At 53.9% G+C, this 24,315-nt stretch overlaps 1 protein-coding gene and 1 pseudogene across 6 annotated transcripts; both read left to right on the forward strand.

The window, feature by feature from the left end:
• The first annotated feature begins 3,208 nt into the window (after positions 1-3,208).
• LOC101712274 (butyrophilin subfamily 1 member A1 pseudogene) lies at positions 3,209-4,131 on the forward strand (annotated as a pseudogene).
• Positions 4,132-7,165: 3,034 nt separating this feature from the next.
• Aldh3b1 (aldehyde dehydrogenase 3 family member B1) lies at positions 7,166-23,592 on the forward strand. Of its 6 annotated transcripts, none has more exons than XM_087205397.1 (11): positions 8,216-8,291; positions 10,113-11,810; positions 12,168-12,330; positions 14,751-14,861; positions 14,966-15,086; positions 15,345-15,430; positions 15,776-15,857; positions 17,993-18,379; positions 18,754-18,920; positions 21,377-21,476; positions 22,949-23,592. In XM_087205397.1, the coding sequence occupies exons 3-11, from the start codon at positions 12,169-12,171 to the stop codon at positions 23,137-23,139; spliced, it is 1,407 nt and encodes a 468-aa protein (XP_087061523.1). In that variant the 5' UTR covers positions 8,216-8,291; positions 10,113-11,810; position 12,168; the 3' UTR covers positions 23,140-23,592. The 6 variants fall into 6 exon arrangements, with proteins under 6 accessions (XP_004852264.2, XP_087061524.1, XP_021120151.2 ...); XM_004852206.3 differs by having other exon boundaries at positions 8,230-8,291; positions 11,697-11,810; XM_004852207.3 differs by lacking the exons at positions 8,216-8,291; positions 10,113-11,810 and adding an exon at positions 7,166-7,301.
• Positions 23,593-24,315: the final 723 nt, after the last annotated feature.

Consider the following 24,315-nt stretch of genomic DNA (forward strand, 5'->3'; position numbering starts at 1 on the left):
ATAGAGGCTTTCGTTACCAGGTCAGATGAGCCTTGGAGGTGGTAAAAGTCCTTCTTAAGGAAGTGATCCTTAGGTTTGGACTGCCTGGGTCCACCCAGAGTGATAGTGGGCCCTTCTTCACATCCCAAATTACACAGGGAGTTGCCAAGGCCCTGAGAATTAAGTACCATCTCCCGCTGTGTGAGACCCCTGTCCTCTGAAAAGGTTAAATGAGCCAACCAAACCCTCAAGCAGACCTTAGCCAAGCTGTGTCCAAAAACCCACCATAGGTGGCTAGATCTCCTCCCAACTGCCTTAATGAGGCTTTGAGCTGCCCCCACATCCAAACTTAATCTCTGCCCATCTGAGATACTTTTTGGGAGACCCTTCTTGACATCTGACCTGCTCAGTGACACCAAGACTTCCCAGCTCCTCCAACTTGTCACCCACTTGGGAATCTTACAACAGGGCCTTCAGTAATATGAAAGCAAGATTCCCTGGGCTGAGGATTTAGCTCAGTGGTTCCAGCAACTGTCTCACAAGCACAAGGTCCCAAGTTCAATCCCTGGTCCAAAAAAAAAAAAAGATTCCTTCACTCCCAGGATATAACAATTGTCAACTCAAGGTCTACCCTGGTAACCAGGTTCTAATCATGACCTGGAAAGAGTGTGGGCCCCAGGACCAACTCACCCCCAAACGGAAAGGCCTTTATACAACCCTCTTAACCACATCCTCTACCATCAAGGTACAGGGAGTAGATGGGTGGAGTTGGACATCTCTCCAGGGTAAAACCCAGAAAAGCACTAGAAAATGAAGAAGAGAGATCACAAACCTCATACATCTGCAAAGTAGTGGCCTCAATTTCCTTTAAAAAAAATTCCACTAACCTTCTAAGTCAGATAAGTTTACTCCTTTTAAAAAGGCCTATCCAGGGCTTCTCTGTGCATAACTAGTTTTTTGAAGCCTGTTTTCTCTTTCTTGCTATGACTTACCCTTGAGATACTCAGGCCAAATTATAAATTACCTCTCTTGGTTTGTTCTTGTTCTTCTTTGGCCTCAGATCCTCTTTGGTGGCTCAAGGATTGCCTCTGGGGGAGAAGATGAGCAGTGATTACCTACACAAAACCTTGAATCTGACCCATCTTTCTCTCTCTCTTTTTTTTTTTTTTTTTGATACGGGGAATCAAACTTGGAACCTTGCACTTGCGAGATAGGTGGTGGCACTACTGAGCTAGGTCCCCGACCACTGACCCATCTCTTATTGAATTCTAGTAACCTCAACTTGGCCAAGGACTACTGGCTGTGTCTTTCCCCATCTTCCAGCCAATATACTGCTGTGCCCATCCCAGCTCAACTCTGGGCTACTGGAAAGATGATCTACCACCCCAAATATCTCTTTCAGTGAATGTCCTTAGACAGCCTATATGATTTTCAAGTTAATGAAATCACCAAGGTAACCTCAATGGAGAGGACTGCTACTCTCCTCAGATCCTCTCAAAGTAATTTTATTCAAGTTTCTTCCACAAAACTACCCATTGGGGGCCCAATATCCATTCATATGTTGCTTAAGTTCCAGGTGCCCCCACATATAAAAAGGACTCAAGGGATTTAGCTCAGTGGTCCTTCCTCCTGCTTTGCAAGCACAAGAACCTGAGTTCAATCCCCAGTACCAAAAAAAGGACTCAAGACCAAGGCCAGAGTCAAGATTTGAGCACATTAAAAGACTTTCTTTGCAAACAAATCCTAAAGATAAAGTCTTCACTAGACCATGCTGGTATCCAGGCAAATCAACCCACATCCTTTAAAAACCTGGTGTACTTCTCATAAAAGCCATCTCCAGACATATCAGGATTGAAAAATAGGGTGTCAGGATATTGCCAAGGAAGATCCTCTAACTGTGTTTCTATATTCTCATGGGAAGACTGCTCTCAGCCCACAGCAAGTGACTGTCTGTGGGTGCATGATTATAAAAACTTGACCAAATGAGTGTTTGTAAATATCAAAAAAATTTTATACACTGGGAAAGTAAAACTAGTGGAGCTACTACAGACATTTCTCATGGGCCCTTTCAGCTCATATGCCCAGAGCTACATTGTCAGGGACTTTATCTGTCTGGGAAAATAAAAACAATCCACTCACCCATACGTTTATCATTAAAAATAATTTCTGTCTTAAGACTCAGTGACTTTCCTTCCTCTGTGGCAGTACCTCTTATTTCAGTCTTCCATCAAACTGGACAGGAACATGCACCTGCATTTATCTGGCCCCAAAGCACCTAGTAGCCATCTCTTCCAGTTCCTTTAGTTATCAAGACAAAAACCAAGTGAGCCAAGAACTCATTCCTCTCCTAGAGGGTCTGGGTACAACTTGAATGGGCACTGGAGTAGGAGGACATCTCTCTCCTTACCAAAAATTATCTAAGGACCTGACACACAGCCTAGTCCAAATCTTCCAGAGCATTGTCATCCCCCAAATCCAATAGATTCACTGGCAGCATTGGCTCTACAAAACCATGGGGGACTAGACCACCTGACTACTGAGAAAGGAAGATTATGTCTGTTTCTAGAAAAAAAATGTTGTTTCTTTGTCAATCCGTCTAAAATAGTGAAAGACACAGCATGAAAGCTAGCTGACTGTGTTGTTAAGATCCACCAGGAACTAACTAGCTGAGTCATGGGGATGCTGGTCAAAATCTGGAATTGGGCACCTCGCTTATTTCCCTTGATGGGGCCTTTGTTAATGCTTCTCACAGTCTTACTATTTGGACCATCCATACTTAATCTCTTAATTGAACTTGTTTCTTCTTATTAAACACCTGATGATGATTTGAGCCAAGGACCAAAAACCCACCTTCATATAGAGCTCAACAACAAATCCGTGGAAGAAGAATATGGTTTCCTTAGCTTCCTAGATCAGTTATGGTGAGAATTCTGGGATCTCTCATAGGTAGGGTCAATTTCCCTACTCAGGACAAAGTAGCTGTAAGAGATAGACATTCCAATTACTTGTGGGTTGCTGGATTTCTGCTTCTACCTGGATGGCGGGCTGCCTGGGTCCCAGTGCTGCTTTGCTTAATTAAGCTGCTAAATTTAACTTATTAACATACTTTTATGATGGAGAGCTGTCACTTGCCTCAGTTCTGTGGGCCATGACTTTCAGATGGAGTCCCAAGGCACTGAAGTTCCACGTAGACTTATGTCAGTATCCTCCTGCACCAGAAAGGACATGGATGGCCATTTTCCCAAACTTCCTCCCTGGGTGTCTGCTCACCCTTAGGCTCCTGCAGCTGCCTACACTGGATGCAGCTCCCTTTGAAGTCCTTGGACCTCTGGAGTCCATCCTGGTCTTAGTGGGTGAAGACTCTGATCTGCCCTGTTATCTTTCACCAAATGTGAGTGCTGAGCACATGGAACTTTGGTGACTCTGGAACACATTCTTGCTGACTGTGTTGGTGCACCAGGATGGGCAAGAACAAGAGGGAGAGCAGATGCCTGAGTACCAGGGGAGGGTGACACTGGTCACAGACAACATCACTCCGGGACGTGCAGTGCTGAGGATACATGGGCCTTTGATGAAGGGGTATATGGGTGCTCATTCAGAGACAACCAGGCCCATGGAGAAGCCTTTCTGCTGCTAAGAGTAGCAGTCCTGGGCTCTGACTCTCACATCAATATGGAAGTTCAGGAAAGTGGAGCTGTCCACTTGGAGTGCAACTCTGTCGAGTGGTAGGAGTGGTACCTAGAGCCATAGGTGCAGCGGAGAACTCCCACATGGAAGAAGTTTCTGTCCAGGACTGAGTCCAGGAATCCTGACCAAGAAGGCCTTTTCACCGTGGCAGCTTCAGTGATCATCAGAGACACCTCCCTGGAGAATGTGCCCTGCTGCATCTACAATCTGCTCCTTGGCCAGCAGAAGGAAGTAGGGATTTTCATATCGGCTCCCTCTTCCCCAATTTGGAGTTTCTCAAAGGTTGCAGTATTTATGGGAGTTATTGGGATATTTATCATTTGGCAACTATACAGAAAATGTGTAAAGAAAGAGAGAAAGGATGAAATTAGTCCCACAGAATGGAAACTGGCTCGATCATACGCAATTGATGTGACCCTGGATCCAGGCACGGCCTACCCCCACTTCTTCTGTCCAAGAATTTAAAATCTGTGCGACTAGAAGATTCTCATCATAATCTACCTTGAAAATCCAAAGAGATTTGACTCCTGGCCCTGTGTGTTAGACAAGAAGCCCTTCACCTCAGGAAGACACTACTGGGAGGTGGAGGTGGGAGACTGATGTGATGAAGTAATGTGATGTGATGATGTGATGTGATGATGTGATGTGCAGAAGTGATGAAGAAAGGGTTCATCCTCATGTCTCCCAAGAATGGCTTCTGGGTTGTGGAGTTGTCTGGAAAGGAGTACTGGGCCCCCACCCCACTCTGTGTCCTTTCATTGCCAGAAATCCCTCATCAGGTTGGGATTTTCCTGGACTGTGAATTAGGAACTGTCTCCTTCTACAACGTGAATGATAGGTCCCATATCTACTCATTCCTCAAGATGTTTTTCTCTGGCCTCCTTTATCTTATGTTCTGCTTGTGATCTTGTGATAAGAAGCCCCTGACCATCTGTGCGGTTGCAGCTGATGAGCCCGCAGAGGTCACAGTCATGGCTGATGCCCAGACCCATCAGAGACTGTTGCCCCCCATGGGAGAAGATTCTGCATCTGGAATCGCAGACAATTAGTAGCCTTTTTGAACAAGTGACAGTGTATTCCAGCCATAGGATCCTTTCACCTCCCTCCTCCAGTATCCTTTCCTCAGGCTGCAGCTGTCACTGTCACCCATAACCTCAGTTCCTTCTTTGGGCACAAAGTAGTCTTAAGAAAATGGTGACTGGATTGGCAGAGTATGGGAGCTTCTTAATGTACTTTAGATCAGGCAGGTTTCAGGAGCTTTAACATAAAATCTAAAGGCATACAAATGACTAATGAGTCAGGGAGAATGTGGCAGGAAATATCTTGGTGTACAGAATAGAGGTGATATGAAGCAGTATACTTTGCATAATGTATGTAAAGAAGAGTAAAGTGAAGGGGCTATAGCTTTCTGTGTGGCAGTGTTGGAGAGATTCTGGGTAGAGCTCCAGAGTAATGTGCCCAGTTTATATCCAGCCCCAATCCCTCCCTCCTCTTCCCACCCATCCCTCGCCAGGTCTTGATCAGGCCTCACTTCATTAGTTCAGAGAAGTCATCTTCTCTTCCTTTATGCATTTACTAACTCTCTGCTTGAGAGACATTTGCAGGACAGTGAATGTTTTCTCCATTTAGAGCCTTAGCTGCCTGCTCCCTAGACCCAAGTAGCCCTCACTTTCACCTGGTCTCCCAGCTCCGCCCTCACATGCCAGTCCCCCACCTTCAGACCTACAGCAGCCACCCTTTGCATAGACAAATCTGTGCTGTTCAGAGATGGTGGTTCTGTAATGTGAACTGGCTCTCAAGCTGTTTGTAAGTCCTGGAATTAGTGTCCCTTTTACTTAGTGTTTTCCATATCATATTTTATGCCATTGAGGAAGACAAGATTGAGTGCATACCGCACCAAGAGCTGAGCTCAGCCACCCACAGAGGAATACATTAGTGGACCTAATGCTTTCTCTCCTTCCTCTTCCTCTTGGCCAGCTAGGGACTTTGAAATAACCTCAAGAAAGCCTGGTGTGAGGGCCGGGGATTTAGCTCAGTGGTTTCGCTGCCTGCTGCGCAAGCGCAAGGACCCGAGTTCAAAAAAAAAAGATCAAAGAAAGCCTGGTGTGGTGGTGAACACCTGTAATCCCAGCACTTGGGAGCTGAGGCAGGAAGATCACTGAGAGTTCTAGGCCAAAGGCCAGGCTGAACTATATAGTGGGATCCTGTCTCAAAAAAAAAAGCTGGGTATGTTGGTGCATGCCTATAATACCACCACTCAGGAGGCTGAGGTAGAAGGATCACCATGAGTTTGAGGCCAGCCTGAACTACATAGAAAGACCTTGTGTCAAAGAAAAAGGAAAGAAAAGAAAAGAATTAAACTCAAGACTTCGAACCCAGGTGATACCTTTGTGTGTCACGTTCTGTACAGAGATTGCAATGTCTCCAGCTTTCTTTAGCTTCTTATACAATGTTATCATGGAGCCCCTATTCCTTCTGGCATGCTGGAGCCAGTTCATGCCAGCTTGGGATAACAGGCCAAATGATTTGGAGCAGAAGTTGCTAAGCAATATAGAACAAGTCCTTTTTGTCCTGTATATATAATTTATTAGTATGCTACTGCTTTCTTCCCATAATTCATCAAAATTCTGTTACATTTCTATCAAGCTATACTCACCAGCATGTTTTTGTTAGTGTTCTGGAAATAAATTTCCATGAGTCTTAAAAGAAAAAGATAGACATGCCTTCTTCAACATCCCTTACAAATTTTCGGGGACCAGGTCTCTCAGAGGGTAAATAATGTGGATAATACAACTGGAGCTACTGGGCTGCTCTCCTCTACTCCCTGCTGGACCACTCCCCTCTACGCACCTGAACCTGAGCAATGCCGCAGGCCAAACCCCTTACCCTTGTCCTAAGGGTTACTACATGGAGACAGAGATTTAAAAAAGTGAAAGGGGCCAGGGATTTAGCTCAGTGGTACCGCACATGCCTTGCCAGCACAAGGTTCTGAGTTTGATTCCTGGAACCAAAAAAAAAAGTGAAGGCCACTCAGGGTCCCATCCAGGGGTCCCCAGTTATCCTGGGCTCTCCTCCAAAGAGTAGTAACTATCCAGCCCCATGGAGTCTCTAGGAGCAAGGACAGAGGGGAGGCCCAGCCCCTGATGACCCTAGGTGTAGAGGCACCCCGCCCTGGAGGACAAGGTCCCTAGGTTTTAGGGGCCGCCTCCCATGCTGCTCCTGAACTGACAAGTTCAGCCCCTGCACGGAGATCCTCCAACTGCCCTCTGGCTAAAGAGAGGGTCCTCAGGATTCTGTGGCACCCCTCTTACCTTCCTGGACCTTCTCAGGTGGGCCTCGGTTGGCTGTGTGGCCTTAGACCAGTGGCTGCTCCTCTCTGGGATTCACTCCTGGCTGAGAGCTGCAGGCTCAGCCTCAGCCCAGCCCTGCCTGGCACCCGCTCTTCCTTAGCTTCTGCCTGGCTCAGCTCCAGAGAGCAGCAAAGCAGGGCTGTCACATGCTGAGCCACGTGACAGGTGGCGGCTGGGGGCTCCATTCCGCGCAGAGGACAGGGGCCTCTGCAGCCCCCTACCCTGCTAAAGCCTCCAGGGGTCCCAGAGTGTGTGGGGGCCAGAAGACCTCTCCTACCCTCCCAGGTAGGCCGGGGTGAGGGTGGGGTAGTGATGAGCATGAGCATCCCCAGGTGCAAGGTTGGCCCAGAGGCTCTAGGCCAGGAGCCTCCAGGCAGACCCAGGGCACAGTGGGGCGGGGGACTGCGGAGGTGTCAGTGGCACAAAGGATGTGCCTCCAACACCTGTAACCCAATCACCTGCCTGTCTGTCCCCAGCAGCTGCTCAGAATCATCCCCTTTGTGCTGGCTCCAACAGGTGTGCCCGGGGGGGGGGGGGCAAAGCAGGGGACAGGCCCTGGGCACAGCTCTGCACCTGACAAGCAACAGGAATTCGGGAGCCATCACAGTGACCTGTAGCATCATGACTGTTGTCCTAGAGGGTAGAGGGTGGCACTTGTCCCCAGAAGATGGAGGGGACATCTGTGGGGATGGATCTTGGTCTGGAGCAAGAAACCCTGCCACTCACACCCCATGTGGGCAAGCTCTGTCCCCTCCCTGGGCCCCTTTCCTCATTTGTAAAATGTGAGCTTTGGGGGGGGGCTCTGTGAATGGGGTGGTCTTCGGGGCCTGGAGTCACAGCAGGCAGCAGGCATGGTCCTGAGGTTGCGTTCCTGAACTCCAACCATCTCTGGCTCTGGTCATTTCATTTTGTGGAGGGGAAAACTAAGGCTCAGAATAGGCAATGCCTCAAAGAAAAGGTGGGGTAGCAGGCAGGGCTTTTCTTGGTATTCTGCCACTGCCCCAGGCTCAGAGCTCAGACCTGCTGTGTGGCCTGGCTGGCGCCAGACCTCTCTGGGCTCTGCCTCCTTCTCTGTAGGCCAGGCCCTGCCCTGTGGGCGGGGGGGGGGGGTGCCAGTGATCTCTCTGCCTGCAGCCTCAAGCTGGCCCTGAGCCAAGGTCAGGCACCAGGCCAGGGCAGCCCCGCCCCATGAGCTGGCTGGGTTAGACATTTTGTAACTTCAGGACCGCAGCAGAGCAGGGACAGCTGGAACACCAGCAGCTTGGCGGAGCTGAGGTACTATATCCTGGGGAGGATGGGGCTGCAGCCATCAGTAGGGCCCAGGACCCAGCTCAGCTGCTCAGGGTAGCTGGTGTCCAAGCAGGCTTAGCAACTCTTAGCGGCAGCTGCAACACACAGGCCCAGCTGTCCTGCTGAGTTCACCCGTCTTCCCCTTGCGGGGGATAAGGAACTGGAGGTGGAGGGCTAGGAGAGGGAGGGCTGAGGAAGGCACTGGCTGCCAGCAGGGAGGCACAGGGAGGCCTGAATAACCTCAAGAAAGACTCTTCTTGGCCATGAACTTTGCCAGAGCCCAGGGAGGGAGGGACTCCGGAACCGCCCTGCCCTGAAGAGGGACTCTGTTGAGGGACTCTGGGATCTGGGAGGGTGGGAAGCAGCCTCACCTCGGGAGTGCGGCAGGGTTGCTCAGTCTGTAGGCTAAAGGGTACCTTCATCTAGCTCCCCAAGGACCCCACAAGGGGAAGGAGGGCTGCTGTCCAGAGCCTGGGAGACCCTGTGAACTCCTGGTTCAGGCAAAATGGCAGGAGGTTAGAACTGGAGACCCTGGTATTGGGGCTTTTCAGGCTGACCCAATCCCTGCGCCGTCCAGTTTCCCTGATGGGGGTCCCTAGGCCCTTGGACAACATGTTCACGTACCTCTTTCACCACATCCCTGCCGCCACCCGGGTCTCAAATTGATGTCCCACTCTCCTGCCATCAAGGTCCCTTTGGGCCCCAACCCAGGATCTCCTCCTCCATCTCCCTCTGGGGCATCTGTCCCTCACCATCTGTCTGAGTCTCAACTCAGAGCCACAGTGACCAGGCTCTGCCCCAAGATAAGCTCTCTGAAGCTTGACTCACATTCCGCCTGCAGCGCTGTGGGTGGCTACAGGTATTGCTCCCATTTCACAGATAGGAAAATTGAGCCATAGAGAGGCCATAAGACCTGCCCAAGATACTGCAGCTAATAATCGTAGTTGCTGGGATTTGAACCCAGGTCACTGGGTTCCCAGACCATCCTACACTGGCTGGGGCACCCTTAGAAGGCAACAATGCAGATAAAGACTTGGAATTGGGAAGAATGAGTGGATGGGCTGCCTGCTCCTTCCCAGAGTCCAGCCCTCCTGATAGCTGGGTGGGTGAGGAACAGGCATCTGCCCATTGGTGGGAGTCGCAAGGAGCATAGAGCAGGGCCCTCGGCAGCAGTCATCCCCGTGAGTCATCATCGTCGTCCACAGACCTGGGTGCCCACTCCATTCCTCCCCCTCCTCTAGTCTGTGACCCAGTGCCAGTACCCATGCTGGCCCAGTGCCTGGCAGGGTCAAGGTGTGGTTATTATGATTTTGGAGGGAGTGTACCACTGAGCTACATCCCCAGCCCTTTTTATTTTTGAGACAGTCTCACTAAATTGCCCAGGCTGACCTCAAACTTTCCATCCTCCTGCCTCATCCCCCCCACCCACCCAAATTGGGGATTTTATAGGCAAATGCCACCATTCCCTGCTTCCCTGATTATTACTTTTAGGGGACTCCTCAAGCCCATGGTCCTGAGGGCCAATGGCTTGTCCTGACCTGGCTCTCAGGGGAAACAGGACCATCTTCTCACCATCAAAGGATGTGGCAAATCCTGCCCCACCCCACCCTCATGGAGACCCCTGGGCCCCACAGCCCCTGGACTTTAGGGGCTTGCAGAAGTCTTGGGCCTGTACCCCCACGACTGGCAGGAACAAGGCTGAGATGGGGCTGAGGGACCAGCAGTGCACCTTCTCACTCCTGCTGGCCCCCTCCTTGCCCTCAGAGACAGGCCCTGGGTCCCAGTCCACAAGTATCCCTTCCCCAGGGGACTGTGGCCAGACTGCAGGAACAGCCTCTGCTCCTCTGGATCCAGATTATCCACTCTGAAGAAGAAGCTGGGTGGCCTCAGGCAAGCTCCTTGCCCTCTCTGTCTTGGTCTCTACCTCCTTCAACTGGGTGAATAATGGTCCCTTGCTTAGCTGGCGTAGTGTTTAAGTACCAGATGTACCAAGGAACCAGGGCCGATGCCCATCCCTGTGCCTGAGCATCAGAAATCCCCTGTGCTTTGCATCCACAATGTCTGCTCAGCTCCTCTGTGAGATCAGAGCCCAGGGTCCCCTGATCCAGCCTTGGCTCCTCTACTTACCAGGGTCCTGCCTGTCCCCACAGCCTGATGGGCACTCCCTGGGACCTCAGCCAGGCCAGGTTTGTGGTCCCCTGCTGCCGGGAGCATTGTCCTCGCTGTTGCCAGGAGCAGGCGCTGGAATCTTCTGCCCCTGAAGAGTTCCCCTCCCCACGAGGCCATGGTCCTGCTTCTCATTTTACATTTTTGTGGACTCTGCAGAGCCCCTGATGAAAGGCAGGAGGGGCAGGCATGTCCGCCTTGGCCCTGGTCAGTGGCAGTTAGAGGTGAGAGCCAGAGAGAAAGGCCAGGAGAGTGGGCAGGGCAACAAATATTTATAGACTTCTTAGTAAAATACCTGTAGCCGACCTTGCCTGAGCTTTCTGTGAGCACAGTGCCAAGTGCTTTGTGCAGCATTACGCCATGGGATCCCCAGCAGAACTAGGGACCAGGAAACGGAGGCAGGGAGAGGCTTTGCCCAAGATCTCAGGAGAGCTGGAATCTCAGCCTGATGGGGCTCTGAGGCCTGCAGGCTGTGGCCACTTCTGCTCCTACCCACCTCTGGGGGCCAGGGCCTGGTCTGTGCTGAGCCAAATGCCCAGCCTTTCCAGGTCAGAACATGAGGTCTGTGGGGTCAGCTTGGGCCAAGCTTGGAGCTGGAGCAGCCTAGGGCTCCAAACCTGCTCTTGGACAATTCAGAACAGGCATCCCAAGAGTAAGGCTGAGTTTGCCCCTCAGGGCGTCCATCTGACAGCACCTGGCAGTCCTGGAGTGGAATAGAGGTAGACAGAGTAACTGGGGCTTTTACAAAATGACATGACCAGGTCAGTGGGAGCACAGCCAAATACCACTGTGAGGGTGATGAGAGAGCAGTCAGGGAGGGTTCCCTGGAAGAGGCATCAGCCCAGCTCAGACCTAAAGAGAAGAGAGGCAGAAAGTGAATGAGGATAGGGTCCCCACGGGTCCTTTACACCAGGTTGAGCACAGAACGTGTCACAGTGCTCCTCTGATGAGTCTCAAGTAAACAGGCAGGCCTCTATCCTGCTTGCCAGCCTTGACTAATGGCAGCATGGAGACATGACTGCCCCTCACCCCTTGCTTCTCTTCCGGTACTATCACTTCCTCCTGTAATCCGAATTCTAAACTGGCATGGGGGCAGGGCTTCCAGAGGCCAGGGTTGGTTCTTCTTCCCCTTGTGGGGGCAGTGCTGACGTGCAGGGAGAGGGACCACTGCCCAAGGTCACCCAGGCCCCTGAGCTGCCACTAGCCACCTGGTCCTCTGTGCAGTGCTGGGGAACACAGACGTGCGAGTCTGGCGTGGTCCAAATTGGTGGTTTCTTGGAAGCTGGTGGCGTGTCCCTTTGCTTACTGCACTCCCGTACACCCCACTTGGCCAGCTTGGTAAGACCAAGATGTGAGGGTGGGGGACAGGCTGGGTGGTGTCACAGCAGGAAGAAGTGCGGCCCTGGCCTGCCTGCCAGCAGCCAGGAGCGGCTGTCCCAAGCCCCCACCCAGCCCTGCAGCCCGGAGCTCCCTGGCAGATGGAATGGTCTGAGGGCTGTTGTGTGTCGCATGGGGCAGGGCTTGAGGGCAGCACCTGGCCTGGGGTTTCTGGGGGCCTCTGTGTGGGGGAAGGACTGTGAGCCACTGTGAGATTGGCAGGGGCAGGGCTGCTGCAGGCCCTGGGGTGGCTGCCTGGTGTTCCCAAAGGTGGGGACAGCCCCCGCGGCCACCCATCTCACTCCAGCCATCTGGCAGGATGGATGCCTTCGAGGACACAGTGCGGCGGCTGCGGGAGGCCTTCAGCTCGGGGCGGACTCAGCCGGCTGCATTCCGGGTGGCACAGCTGGAGGGCCTGGGCCGCTTCCTGCAGGAAAACAAGCAGCTGCTGCAGGATGCACTGGCCCAAGACCTGCATAAGGTGGCTGGGGCTGGGGATGCAGGGAGGGCAATTCGGGGGGGGGGGGGCGGTTGGAGGGATCTGGGACAAAGGGGACAGGGAGAGGCCTGTCCTCCAGGAAGGGGAACTAATTGCCCCTCAAGTCCCAGCTCCTTCCTTGGCCAGAACTCATCTGCTTTCCTCTGTTCAGCTGCATCAGACCGCCAGGTTCAGGCCTAGGCTCTGGGATACACAGAGAAGTAAGCAAAGTCCCCATTTACCTAGCTGAACTTGTAGGGGAGACATCCCAACAGTCAACACAGTTACAGAGTGTTGGGAGGTGACAATGCCACAAAGGTGCTCCCAGTGTGTATGGGGGCACTGGCTTATCTGTGGGGGAGGAAATTTCCCTGCGAAGGGGACACAGAGCAGATGTGGAGGGAAGGAGGGATGGGGAGGGCTCAATGCAGCTGTGCAAAAGCCCTGAGGCAGAGGGAACTTAGAGTATTTGTGCTTGAGCAGCTCCAGCAGGCCAGGGGTGCTGAAGGGAGTGGAGAGACAGGTGAAAGATGAGACCTGGAGGTGGGTCACACCTCGAAGGGCCCTGTCAGGTCTGAGGGATGAGCGCCTCACTGGGTACAGTGGGGCATCACAGCCTCTATCAGGATCCTGGATGCTGAGGGCTCAGCCCCTCCAGGTTCAGCAGCAGCCATGGTGGAGTCCCCAGAAACACCTTTCCCTGTAGCCAGTCCCCAAGCCCTCACCAGCAAGGCCACTACTTGACCACTACAGCCCAGGACAGCTGTCCAAGGGGCTGCCCTGGGGCTTTTCCTCTCTGGACAAAATGTCCCCTGCCATTGCCTCAAAGGCCTCAGCATGCAGAGCCTGTCCCAGCCTGGTGAACTCCCTGGGAACAGACCACCCTGCCACCATCCAGCCTCCACCAGCTTCTCACGGGCCAGCCCAGCTACCTCCTGTCCCTGACTGGGCTATCTGGTCCCTTTCCCCCTGCAGCTCAGATTTCCCTTCTGCTTTCTCACCCTGACTCCAGCAGCTCAGGCCTCACAAAGGAAGCAGCAGCCCAGAAAATTCAATGGCTCCCTCCCTCAGGCAGCCTCTGCCCATTACATTCTCAGTTCAGCCACACCAGCTCTTCTCGCTGTGTCAGAGGAGGCTCAGAGAGGACACATCCTTGCCTAAAGACACACAGCCAGGAAGAGTAGAGCCAGGCTTTGAACCTGGCTCAAAGTAGCTTACTGTCCCAGAGTCATGATGTTCAGATTGCTCCATAGTTCTGGGAAGCAGCTCACATCCTATTCAAGCCCAGGGGACTTATCAGACATGTGAGGCAGGCTGACAGGCTGGCAGGAAAGCAGCCGCTGTGAACACAGGTGTGGCTGAAGGCAGCTGGAGCCAGGATCAGCTACCAGGAAGGACTCCTCTCGAGTCCCAGCCCCTCCTGCTCGGCTCATCTCTGGCCCTGGGTCTTGCCGCTGATTTGCCGAGTGACCTTGCACAGGGCACCCCCTTCGCTGGCCTTTACCTGCCCACTGGACTATCCCAGCACCCCTCTGGCCCATCCTACTCTGCTGTCATAGAGGACAGCTACACTGTAACAGCTGCAACTCAGGCAGGGACAGCACCTGGCTCTGGTGTCCTGGCCACAGCCTTCTGCTGCCTGCACCCTAAGGACCAGTGTCTCCTAGGGCTGGGAACAGGACACAATAGCTGCTGGAGACCAAGACAGCGCCCCTGTAGATTTCTGCCTCCTCACTCCTGCCTTGGAAAGCTGACAGTCGCCCCTGGTCCCTGGGCTGTGGGAGCTGACATGTACTCAGGGATGGCTGTATGCCATGTCCCCTGCAGGTGGATCAACACATGCAGACATTAGCAGCCACACAGTCAGTCCTGTTAAAGCTTAGACCCTGCCTCTGCTCTGTGTGGCATGACTCTGCCCCATCACCTCACCCACTGCACTCCTTACTGAGCAGGAACAGAGCTGGCCCTCACCAGCCTCAGGGCCTTTTGTGCCTGCTGGGATCTCTGCCCAGCGTAGTGCACCTCCAGCTATCCAAGGCTCCCTCTCTGCCTTTCTCTAAGCACTGGCTACCTTGTATAAAATGAAGCAAGTGCACACGTACACACACACTCAACTTGTGCACACCCACACCCCCTGCACACACTCACACTCCAGCAGTCTACCCCTTTGGCCTGCTCCGCTGTTCCCATAGCACTTGTCACAACACAGCTGTCGACATTCTCAGACTTGGCGACTGTCCCCTGTGTGACAGTTTCAGCCCCAGAGGGCAAGTTCCTCCATCTGTTTTGGTCACCATTGCATTCCTGGTAAAGGAACAGCACCTACTTTGAAGCTGTCACTGAGCCAGGGTGGGTCCTGCTGGGGAGAGGCTGTGCCCACCACGTGCTGGCCACTTGCTGACCTGGGTTCTCCCCACCCACAGTCTGCCTTCGAGTCAGAAGTGTCCGAGATTGCCATTAGCCAGGGCGAGGTGGACTTGGCCCTCAGGAACCTTCGGGCCTGGATGAAGGACCAGAAGGTGCCCAAGAACCTGGTGAGTGGTTCGGGGACAGGGCTGGTAGGTGGCTTCGGGGACTGTTTGCTCCCTTGGGATGGCCTCTGGATGCCTCTCATTGTTCACCCTGGCTCCTGGCCCAGGTCACCCAACTAGACTCGGCCTTCATCCGGAAGGAGCCCTTCGGCCTGGTGCTCATCATCGCCCCCTGGAACTACCCTCTGAACCTGATCCTGGTGCCCCTGGTGGGGGCCATTGCGGCAGGTGAGAGGGGAGCCTCCACCTTCCCTGTCCCCTGACCTGAGGCCGCAGGGCCACTCCCAGAGCCAAGGAGGACACTGGAGAGCCGGCTGCAGGAGTCCCTGAATGGCCCACCGCCCAGGGCTGTGCTGTCTCAGGCCCCAGCTCACCTCCAGGCTGAATTCGTTATTTGAAAGTGGGTGAGATCACAGCCTCTCTGGCAGGGTAAGGAGATGGGGCAAGCAGCTTTGCCCAGTGTCTCTCTCACTGTGCTGCCCGCAGGCAACTGTGTGGTTCTGAAGCCATCAGAGATCAGCAAGAGCATCGAGAAGATCCTGGCTGAGGTACTGCCCCGCTACCTGGACCAGGTGAGCAGGGCTGTGGGGCAGACAGAGCAGGGACTGGTAGGGCCCGATGTGGGAGGGCCGCAGGCTTAGCCCAGTGCCGCCTCTTCTGAGGTGCATGGTGTGGCCAAATCACCCTCGCTCCTCTGAGGGCTGGCCAGGGCAGCTTGTCCCTTGGGGTCCTGTGACTGACTGGGGCTGGCCCCACTCTCCAGGCTCCACTCCCCATCTCACTTCACCCAGCGCCCTAGAGCCTGGACAACCCTAGTTGCACCAGCCAGGAGGGCAGCAGGGGCCAGGCAGGTTAGGCTGCCGTCTGGGCTCTAAAGCAGGGGTCCCAGAAGGAGCCCTCGCCTGTGTACCTTGCAGAGCTGCTTTGCCGTAGCATTGGGCGGCCCCGAGGAGACGGTGCGGCTGCTGGAGCACAGATTTGACTACATCTTCTTCACAGGTGAGGCCACTGGGGATCTTGTCCCTGCCCTTGGAAGGCAGGCAGGCAGCCAGGGAGGAGTCTGATTGGCGAATGCCCTGGCTGGGAATAGACCTGGATGCTCAGCAAGGGACAGAGTGCTGTGCTGGGGCCACAGCCCACCTCTGCTAACCATGATCTCAGGAATCAAACATCTGTCCTTCTGAGCTCCTGCTGATCCCAGGCTGTACTGGGGACCTTGCTTGTCCCTGCAGTCCCCTGCAGGCCAGTCACTGAGGGACTGGACCAGGGTGAGGAAGGGCCAAAGTGCTCCACTCAGGGTCACCTCGCTGGCCAGGTCACCTCTGTACCCAAGCCCAGGTGAGAATCGGCCCAGTGGTCACTTGCCATGGCCCTAGCTTGTGCATACCTGGCCCAGACACCACCTGGCTTAGGATCAGAAGGCAGTTTCTAGAGAGGAGGAGGCATGGCGCAGTGCTTCCAGGGTCTGCCCGACCCCACAGCTCGCCTCCAGCCCTGCATACTATGTCAGAGTGAGGAGGGTGCCGGCCTTGTCCTCCTCTCTAGAGCCTGCACCCAGCACAGGAAAAGCCCTGTTTGACAGGGAAGCCACTGTGGAGCAAAAGGGGCTGGCCCTCACTGTGGGGAAGCATATCTCCTGCAGTCCTGCCCTGCAGATGGGGGAACAAGGGGCTGGGGGCCCCCAGGGTACCTCCAACCACTCACCTCACAGGTATGGTGGGTGCTAGGCCAGGCCTCCAGCGCCAGGGTGCAGAGGCAAGGTGACTGCCACAGGCTGGCTTCCAGGCCAGATCCATGAATCCACCCCTTGATTTCTCCAGGCCCGTTTCCTTATCTGTAAAACCAGGGCAGTCCCAAAGTCACAGGTGTGCCCAAGGATGAATGAATCAAACTATGCATGAAGTCCTTGGGAAGCATCCATCCTTCCCTCTCCCAGCAAACGTTCGCTGAGTCAGTGATGTTTCCTGAGTGCACTGACCTTATGGGGTTCTGCAGGGGCTGGAAGGGCTAAACCTCTGGAGTGTTTATGGGCAGGCAGAGAGCTAGCAAGAACCGGGAGAGTTATGGAGCCGCCCTCAGGACAGCAGTGTGGAGCCTTGGACCAAACTGCCTTAGGAAGGAACTGCCTGGGAAGGAGCCACCTCCCTGGGGAGGGGCCCTCCAGACTTTGGAACTTGGGGAGGAGTGAGCAGGAGAGAGAGACCCAAACATCAGCCGAGCTACGAGGTGGACTCTGGTCTTGGATGATAAGGGGTCACTGGAGGTTCTAGGGGAAAATGGAGAGGTGGGAGGTGGGGGGAGCAAAGCTGCATTTTAGAAAGGGTTGTCTGCAAGGTTGGCCAGGGTCAGAAACAGAGAGACAGTGCTACATGGCCGGAATCCTAGCTACTCAGGAGGCTGAGGCAGGAGGTTCAGTTTGAATCCACCCTGGGCAAAATAGCAACTCAGCAAGACCCTGTCTTGCTGGATGTGGTGGCACACACCTGTAGTCCCAGCACCCGGGAAACTGAGGTAGGAGGATCGTTGTGAGTTTGAGGCCAGCCTGGGCTACATAGTAAGTTTAATGCCAGCCTGAACTTTATAGTGAGACCATTCCCAAAAAACACAAAAAAAGGCTGGGGATTTAGCTCAGTGGGGCCGCTGCCTGCCTCTCAAGTGCAAGGTCCGGAGTTCGATCCCTGGTACAAAAAAAAAAAAAAAAAAAAAAAAAAAACCACAAAATGACCCCCCCATTAAAAAAAAAAAGTAAAAAAACCAACAGGGTTGTGCATATAGGGCAGTGGTAGAGCACTCCTGGGTTCAATCCCCAGTACTGCCAAAAAAAAAAAAAGGAAAGAAAAAACTACAGCACAAGTAGGAGGCGAAGGGCTCCCCTGGGTGGGTGGGGCCTCACTAATGGGTGCCCAGAGCAAACCCTGTGTTGCGAGAGTCCCTGCATTTGGGGGGTATGTCAGGGCGGTGAGCTGAGCAGATTCTTTGCCTGCAAGGTGGCAGAATGGCAAGGACGCCTGGTGAGGCCTGATCCCGGCTGCCTCAACCACCTCTCCAGGGAGGAGCCAGGTCTCCAAGGCAAGGCCATCCTGCCTGCTCACAGTGACTGAAGGGGCCACTCTGGGTTCTTGCCATGTCCCCAGGGAACCCTCGTGTAGGCAAGATTGTCATGGCTGCCGCCGCCAAGCACCTGACGCCCGTCACCCTGGAGCTGGGGGGCAAGAACCCCTGCTATGTGGATGACAACTGTGACCCCCAGACTGTGGCCAACCGCCTGGCTTGGTTTCGCTACTTCAACACGGGCCAGACCTGTGTGGCTCCTGATTACGTCCTGTGCAGCTCAGACATGCAGGAGCGGCTGCTTCCCGCCTTGCAGAATGCCATCACCCGTTTCTATGGCGACGACCCCCAGAACTCCCCCAACCTGGGCCGCATCATCAACCAGAAACATTTCAAGCGGCTCCAGGAACTGCTGAGCTGTGGCCGCGTGGCCATCGGTGGTCAGAGTGATGAGAGCAATCTCTACATCGGTGAGCGTCCCTCTCCCTACCAGAGCTTACCTGCCTAAGAACCTTCCATGCTGCTAGAGTCTGGCCTAAGTCCATAGTCTCAGTCCCACAATTCCAGAGCACGAATGCTCCAGCTCACTGTGGTTCTGAGCCTGTGACTCCCTAATTTTAAAATCTGGTCCCAAAGCTCTGGATCTGTTGAGCTTAGACTTCAGTTCTGGGGGGCCAGAGTGTGAGTTAAAGGACTGTCATCTCATATGCTATCCCTCAAATGCAGAACTTGGACCCCAGATCCTCAGATCCTAGGAGGCTGGTGTCCTGGGAGGTCAGACCCTGGGCCTCCACCTAGGGGTGTCCAGGCTATGCACAAGGCTGAGTTGTCCCTGTATCCGCAGCACCCACAGTGCTGGTGGACGTGCAGGAGATGGATAAGGTGATGCAAGAGGAGGTCTTCGGGCCCATCCTGCCCCTGATGACTGTGAGGAGCCTGGATGAGGCCATTGACTTCATCAACCGTCGGGAGAAGCCACTGGCCCTGTACGCCTTCTCCAACAATAGCCAGGTGGGGCTCAGCTGGCTGGTCAGGGTGGGATCAAGTGCCAGTAGTGGGCCATAGGAGTGGTGGCAGCAGAGGGGATGCGGCCCCTCTGGGCCAGTCGTAGGACTTCAGGGATGGTGGCTTCTTGGCTCTGGCCCTGGCCTCCCACAGGAACAGCTGAGATTCCCACACACCCTATCTGCACCACACTGTGCTGAACCTTCAGTGGGTAGCTCCCCAAGATCTCCAGGGCCGTGTCCCTTACCTGTGTACTCTCCTATATATCTCAGCCTAGTGGCCACAATGTTGGCCCTCAGTGCCTGGCTCTGGAGGAGCTGGGGAGCAAAGGGTGCAGGAGTGACTAGAACATGCAAGGCCCAGATTGAGCCTTGGTCCTCCATCCCTGGGAGCCCCAATGGCAGGGGGGAGTTCCCAGCCTAGGACACACCAAGAAGCACCAACACTCCCTCTCACCTATCCCTCATGAGAGTCTCTCCCTGTCCAAACAATGGTTTGAAATACTTTTACATTTTTATTTTTATTAGTACATGTTTGCAGTAATGATTACATTTGTCATGGGGAGGTGGTACATGTACATAACACATCTTAGTTTTTTAAATCAAACAGTGGCTTTACATATACTTTTTTTTGGTACCGGGGATCGAACTTGGGATCTTGGGCTTGTGAGGCAGGCGGCGGAACCACTGAGCTAAATCCCTGGCCCTAAATATACTTTTTATTCTGGGGACTAACTTTAGATTTACAGGTTTAGAAAAGCTGCAAAGACTGCAGAGTCCTCATGTATCTCACATCCCATTCCCCACAGAAGGTGCTGATTGGGTACAGCACCAATAACTACTATTAACTTTCTTGGGATCCTGCCAGTTTCTCTCTCTGCTCCAAGATCTGATGTTGTGCTAAGCTCAGCCTGGAGTGCTGGCCAGGCCTCTGTAATGTCCCTAATCTCAGGTTGTCTGGTTTTTCTAACGATTTAATAATAGGTAAGGGTTTTTAAGAATACCTCAGAAGGGCTGGGGTTTTAGCTTAGTGGTTCCGCCACCTGCCTCACAAGCGCAAGGTCCTGAGTTCGATCCCCGGTACCAAAATAATAAAATAATAATAATAATGCCTCAGAAGCTAGAGCCGACTCTGGAGCACCTGAGAGCCACACATGGCTGTCAAGTGTAACCATCATCAGCTGGGCAAGGCTGGGGTGTCCACTATGAGGAGCCATGGCACTTACACATACTGTTTTTAAACTAAGGATTGAACCTAGGGTCTTCACACAGAGCTACATTCCTAGCCCTTTTTATTTTTTTGAGACAAAGATCTCATTAACTTGCCCAGGCTGGGCTCCAACTTGCCATCCTCCGGCCTCAGCCTGACAGAGTGCTGGGGTTACAGGTGTGTGCCACCACACCCTGCTCCATTACACCCCTTCTTGTCTTTGGGGCAAGCCTCCCAATCCAGCCCGCCCTCACCGCAGGGGGCCTAGTTAGGCCCTATCTGAGGAAGGGGGAATATCTGCTACATTATATCGTCTACATATATTATCTGGAATGCTAGAAGAGAGATACGTCACTTGAATCATTTACATTTAGGTCATAATGGACTCATACATTTATGTGATTCAGGGGCCCATGGGACATGCTCTGACCCAGGCTTGGGCAGAGGGAGTGCCTGTGTCCTCATGACATGCCCAGCCTTTAGTCTGTGACTTCTTCTCTCGCTCTACAAGAAGTCTCAGGCTTCTTCTACTTTGGGTCACCTGGTCCTCACACTGTCCTAGCCACCCAGCACTGGTCTCAGGACACAGAAGGTACCTGCCCTCACTGTTCAGAAGTACATAGTGCTTTGTGCTTGTCCTCTGGCCTTGCTATGGCCATTGATGCTGGTCTCAAGGGAGAGACATCTGAGCCTACTGGTGGAGGGCTCCATTCTACCGCACATCAGACAAGCTCTGACACAGCTGTCATCTGAAGGTCACACTGATTGGAACTAAATAGAATGAAGCTGCTGTGTGGTGTGGCCAGTGTCTCTCAATCTTTTTTCCTGTTCATTCTTCAAATAAACCCACGGACTGAAGAGGAAGGTCCTTCATTAAGTCAAGCAGGGGCCAAGTTCAAGTGTCTAAGTAGAAATCTGACCACGTCATCATGTCTTAAGTGTCCCCCTGCTCATCCTACAGCCCCTCTGTCTCCCAGGTTGCCCTTCTCCTGATGTTCCCAGGCACACCATGTCCCTCCCCCGGGATGCCTCCCTGACTACAGGCACCTCACCACTGCCACTGCACTCTTCAGGTCCCCAGGCAATGCTGGGCATCTTGCCTCTCCTAAAGGCCACACACTCCTTGTTCCAGGTTAGGGGTTCCACATGGGGCCACTCCACACCTGCCCTGAGCTGACGCAGTGGCCCCAGGTCCTTGCTGAAACAAGATAGTGGAAGTGGGTTCAGCCTTCACACGGCCTGCTCTGTTCTAGGTGGTCAAACAGGTGCTGGCCCGGACCAGCAGTGGGGGATTCTGTGGGAATGACGGCTTCATGCACATGACCCTGGCCAGCCTGCCCTTCGGAGGAGTCGGTAGGTGCTGCAGTGGCCTCCTCTCCTGGGCCCTTCTGTGATGCACCAAGTGTTCCCTGACTACATTCCTGTAGTGGGGCCAGCAAGAAGGCTCCTTTCCAATGACTGTGTCCCATTCCCAGCCCCCCAGCCTGTACCCCCCCGACACACACATCTGGCATGGAAAACTCCAAACCTGTCTGCACTTATCCATGAAGGTGGACTGCAGACAATTTTGGTAGTTTTCTTTGCTACCCTGTCTATTCTGCTGCTGTTCACTTTCTCCCAACAGCATACCTTGGTGTCTGTCCATCTGTCCACACACACAGCTGCTGGGTGCTTTTCTCTCCACGCTGCTCCCTCACCCACTACATCAGTCCAGCCCTGGGCACAGGGAGCTCAGGAATGTGGAGATGGCCCACTCCTGACACAGCTGCAAAGCCCTAACCTGAGTCAGAAACTCCACAGCTGGTCCCAGAAAGCCCCTGACAGGCTGTGACCTGGGACAGTCACTTCCTTTCCCTGAGCACACTTCCTCAGTGCAGAGTTAGAACTGGAACAGGTAACTCAAGGTCTCCCTCCCTATCCATGCACAGCTCCAGTGACAGCAGAGCCTGGCAAGCCTGGTGGGACCTAGATGCTCCCTGGAGGGTAGCCTGTGCCACAGCTGTCCACACTGGGCTGAGAGCTAACACTGTGGCAGCTCAGGCCTGGAAGAGATGGGCACATTGCATCCCTGGCTCTGGACCTCCTTTCAGCCTCCAAGCCTCAGCTCTCCCCCCAGGTCCCTGCTAGACCCTGCCTACCTGCCTACATCCAGTCCTAACCCCTCATCCCACCTCCTCTGCCCCAAGGAGTGGGGGTCTGTCTGCAGGCAAATCTGGAAGGCCTCCGTGATTGTCCCCAACACCACCCAGGCTGTGTTCTCTGGACGACCTCGGCCTGCGTCCTCATCTGCTTCCTTTCCTTGACACTGAGAACTCATAACAACACAGTACTCAGTGTCCATGGTCAGAACACTTAGTTGTTGTCTCAACTGTGGGAGGTGGGTGCTACTGTCACACAAGAGGAGACCAAGGCAGTTGCTTGCTCAAAAGCTATTCATGGGGCCGGGGATTTAGCTCAGTGGTTCCGGCGCCTACCTCGAAAGCGCAAGGTCCTGAGTTCGATCCCTGGTACCAAAAAAAAAAAAAAAGCTATTCATGGCAGAGCCCTCATCCAACCCTGGCCAGTCTGGCTCCAGAAAACACACCACTAACCAACACCTGCCTATCTTGCCCTGACACCTGGTATCCCCAGAGCTTACTGAGCTGGTGCTAAAGCCTGCCCTGGGGCCTGGCCCTTTATACACAATGCTTCATAATTAGGTCACTATACAGATGAGGAAACTGAGGCTCACAGGGGTGACACAGCCCTCCTGTCAGAGCCAGGTCTGCTTGACATCCCCTTTGCTGGCCACTGAGGGCCTGACGTGTGTGCTCTGCTACATACAGGTGCCAGTGGAATGGGCAGTTACCATGGCAAGTTCTCCTTTGACACCTTCTCCCACCACCGAGCCTGCCTGCTGCGCAGCCCAGGGATGGAGAAGATCAACGACCTCCGTTACCCCCCCTACTCATCGAGAAACCTGAGGGTGCTGCTGATGGCCATGGAGGAACGCAGCTGCAGCTGCACACTGCTTTGAGCCTGTGGCCACCAGGTGCCCAACCCCACTCCCCGCCAGCTGCTGCAGATGTGGCCTAGGATCCAAAGCACAAGGACACTTGATAGGCTACAGAGCATCTCCTCAGAACAGAGCAATGCCGCCTTCTTCCCTCTGGAGATTCCCTTTTTGGGCCTTCAGCTGCCCTCCCCCCCACTAGGATAAGCTGAGTGGGAACATGAGACAGGTGTGCAGTGACAGTGACCTGTTCCCTTCCTCCTGCACCAGCCACCCAGGTCCTAGGAGAAGAGGTGCAGCAGAGGAGCCCTGGCATCTGTCACACCTTGGAACCTGTGTGACTGTGCCATCCCTGTCTTCTATAAGCCTGTTTCCTCAGGTGTACACTAGAACCTGAGGTGATGAACAACTGATGCCTTCTGAGATTGTATGAGGATTAAATTAGGGAGGTGCAGACACCAAGCTCCGGATGCCCCATCTCTTCTCCCAGGAGTGTGCCTCCTTCTTCTCTCCCGCCAGGTGGGCCCCTCCACACACCTCACCATCAGGAGGTCCCAGGAGGGACTACTCCTCTGCCCCATTCCGCCTATCCTCGGGGCTCTCACTGTCTCAGCCACCAAAGCCAAAATCCTCGGCCCCCTGCTTGACACCCAAGTTCCATCTCTGGGCAAATCCTGCTGATTCTGTTATGCCCAGAAATGCTCCAATTCATACTTGAATCACGATGCCCGGCCAGGCCTGGTGCAGGCCACCACCCATTACCTCCCTTCTCCCCTATGCCCGGACCCTCTCCCCAGTGCACACTGATCTTCCCAAAGCAAGCTGAACCATCCCACTCCTCTGCCCGAGACCCCTCCCTTGACCCACAGGTCCCGAAGCCACACGTCCTTGGGAGGCTCTGTCCATCTCTCTAAGGACAAGCATCACGCCCCACTCAGTCTGTTCTTGTCCAGAGAATCTCTACACATCTGCACATGACCTTTTCATCCTTCCTGACCTGCTCAAATCCTACTCACCGTCACCCAAGTCAGCGCCTCCTCCAGGAAACCTTTCCTGATCACCACCCCCCAACAACACACGCAGACTAACTCAGGGGTGTCTCAGAGCCCGCAGCCCCCGTGGGTTCCTCTACCACAAACACAGGAGGGAATAGGCGGGTGGAGTAAAGGGGCTCCCGAGCCATTCGGATCCAGGGCCAGA

Source organism: Heterocephalus glaber, unplaced genomic scaffold (genome assembly GCF_053883595.1).
Source record: "Heterocephalus glaber isolate CG9 unplaced genomic scaffold, H.glaber_assembly_v1.0 deba00000594, whole genome shotgun sequence".
Lineage (NCBI taxonomy): Eukaryota > Metazoa > Chordata > Mammalia > Rodentia > Bathyergidae > Heterocephalus > Heterocephalus glaber.

Coding starts and splice junctions, on each gene's coding strand:
- Aldh3b1 (XM_004852207.3), top strand. CDS start 12,169: ATGGATGCCTTCGAGGACACAGTGCGGCGGCTGCGGGAGGCCTTCAGC. Junction 18,380..18,753: donor TGAGAGCAATCTCTACATCG/GTGAGCGTCCCT, acceptor CTGTATCCGCAG/CACCCACAGTGCTGGTGGAC. Junction 18,921..21,376: donor CCTTCTCCAACAATAGCCAG/GTGGGGCTCAGC, acceptor GCTCTGTTCTAG/GTGGTCAAACAGGTGCTGGC.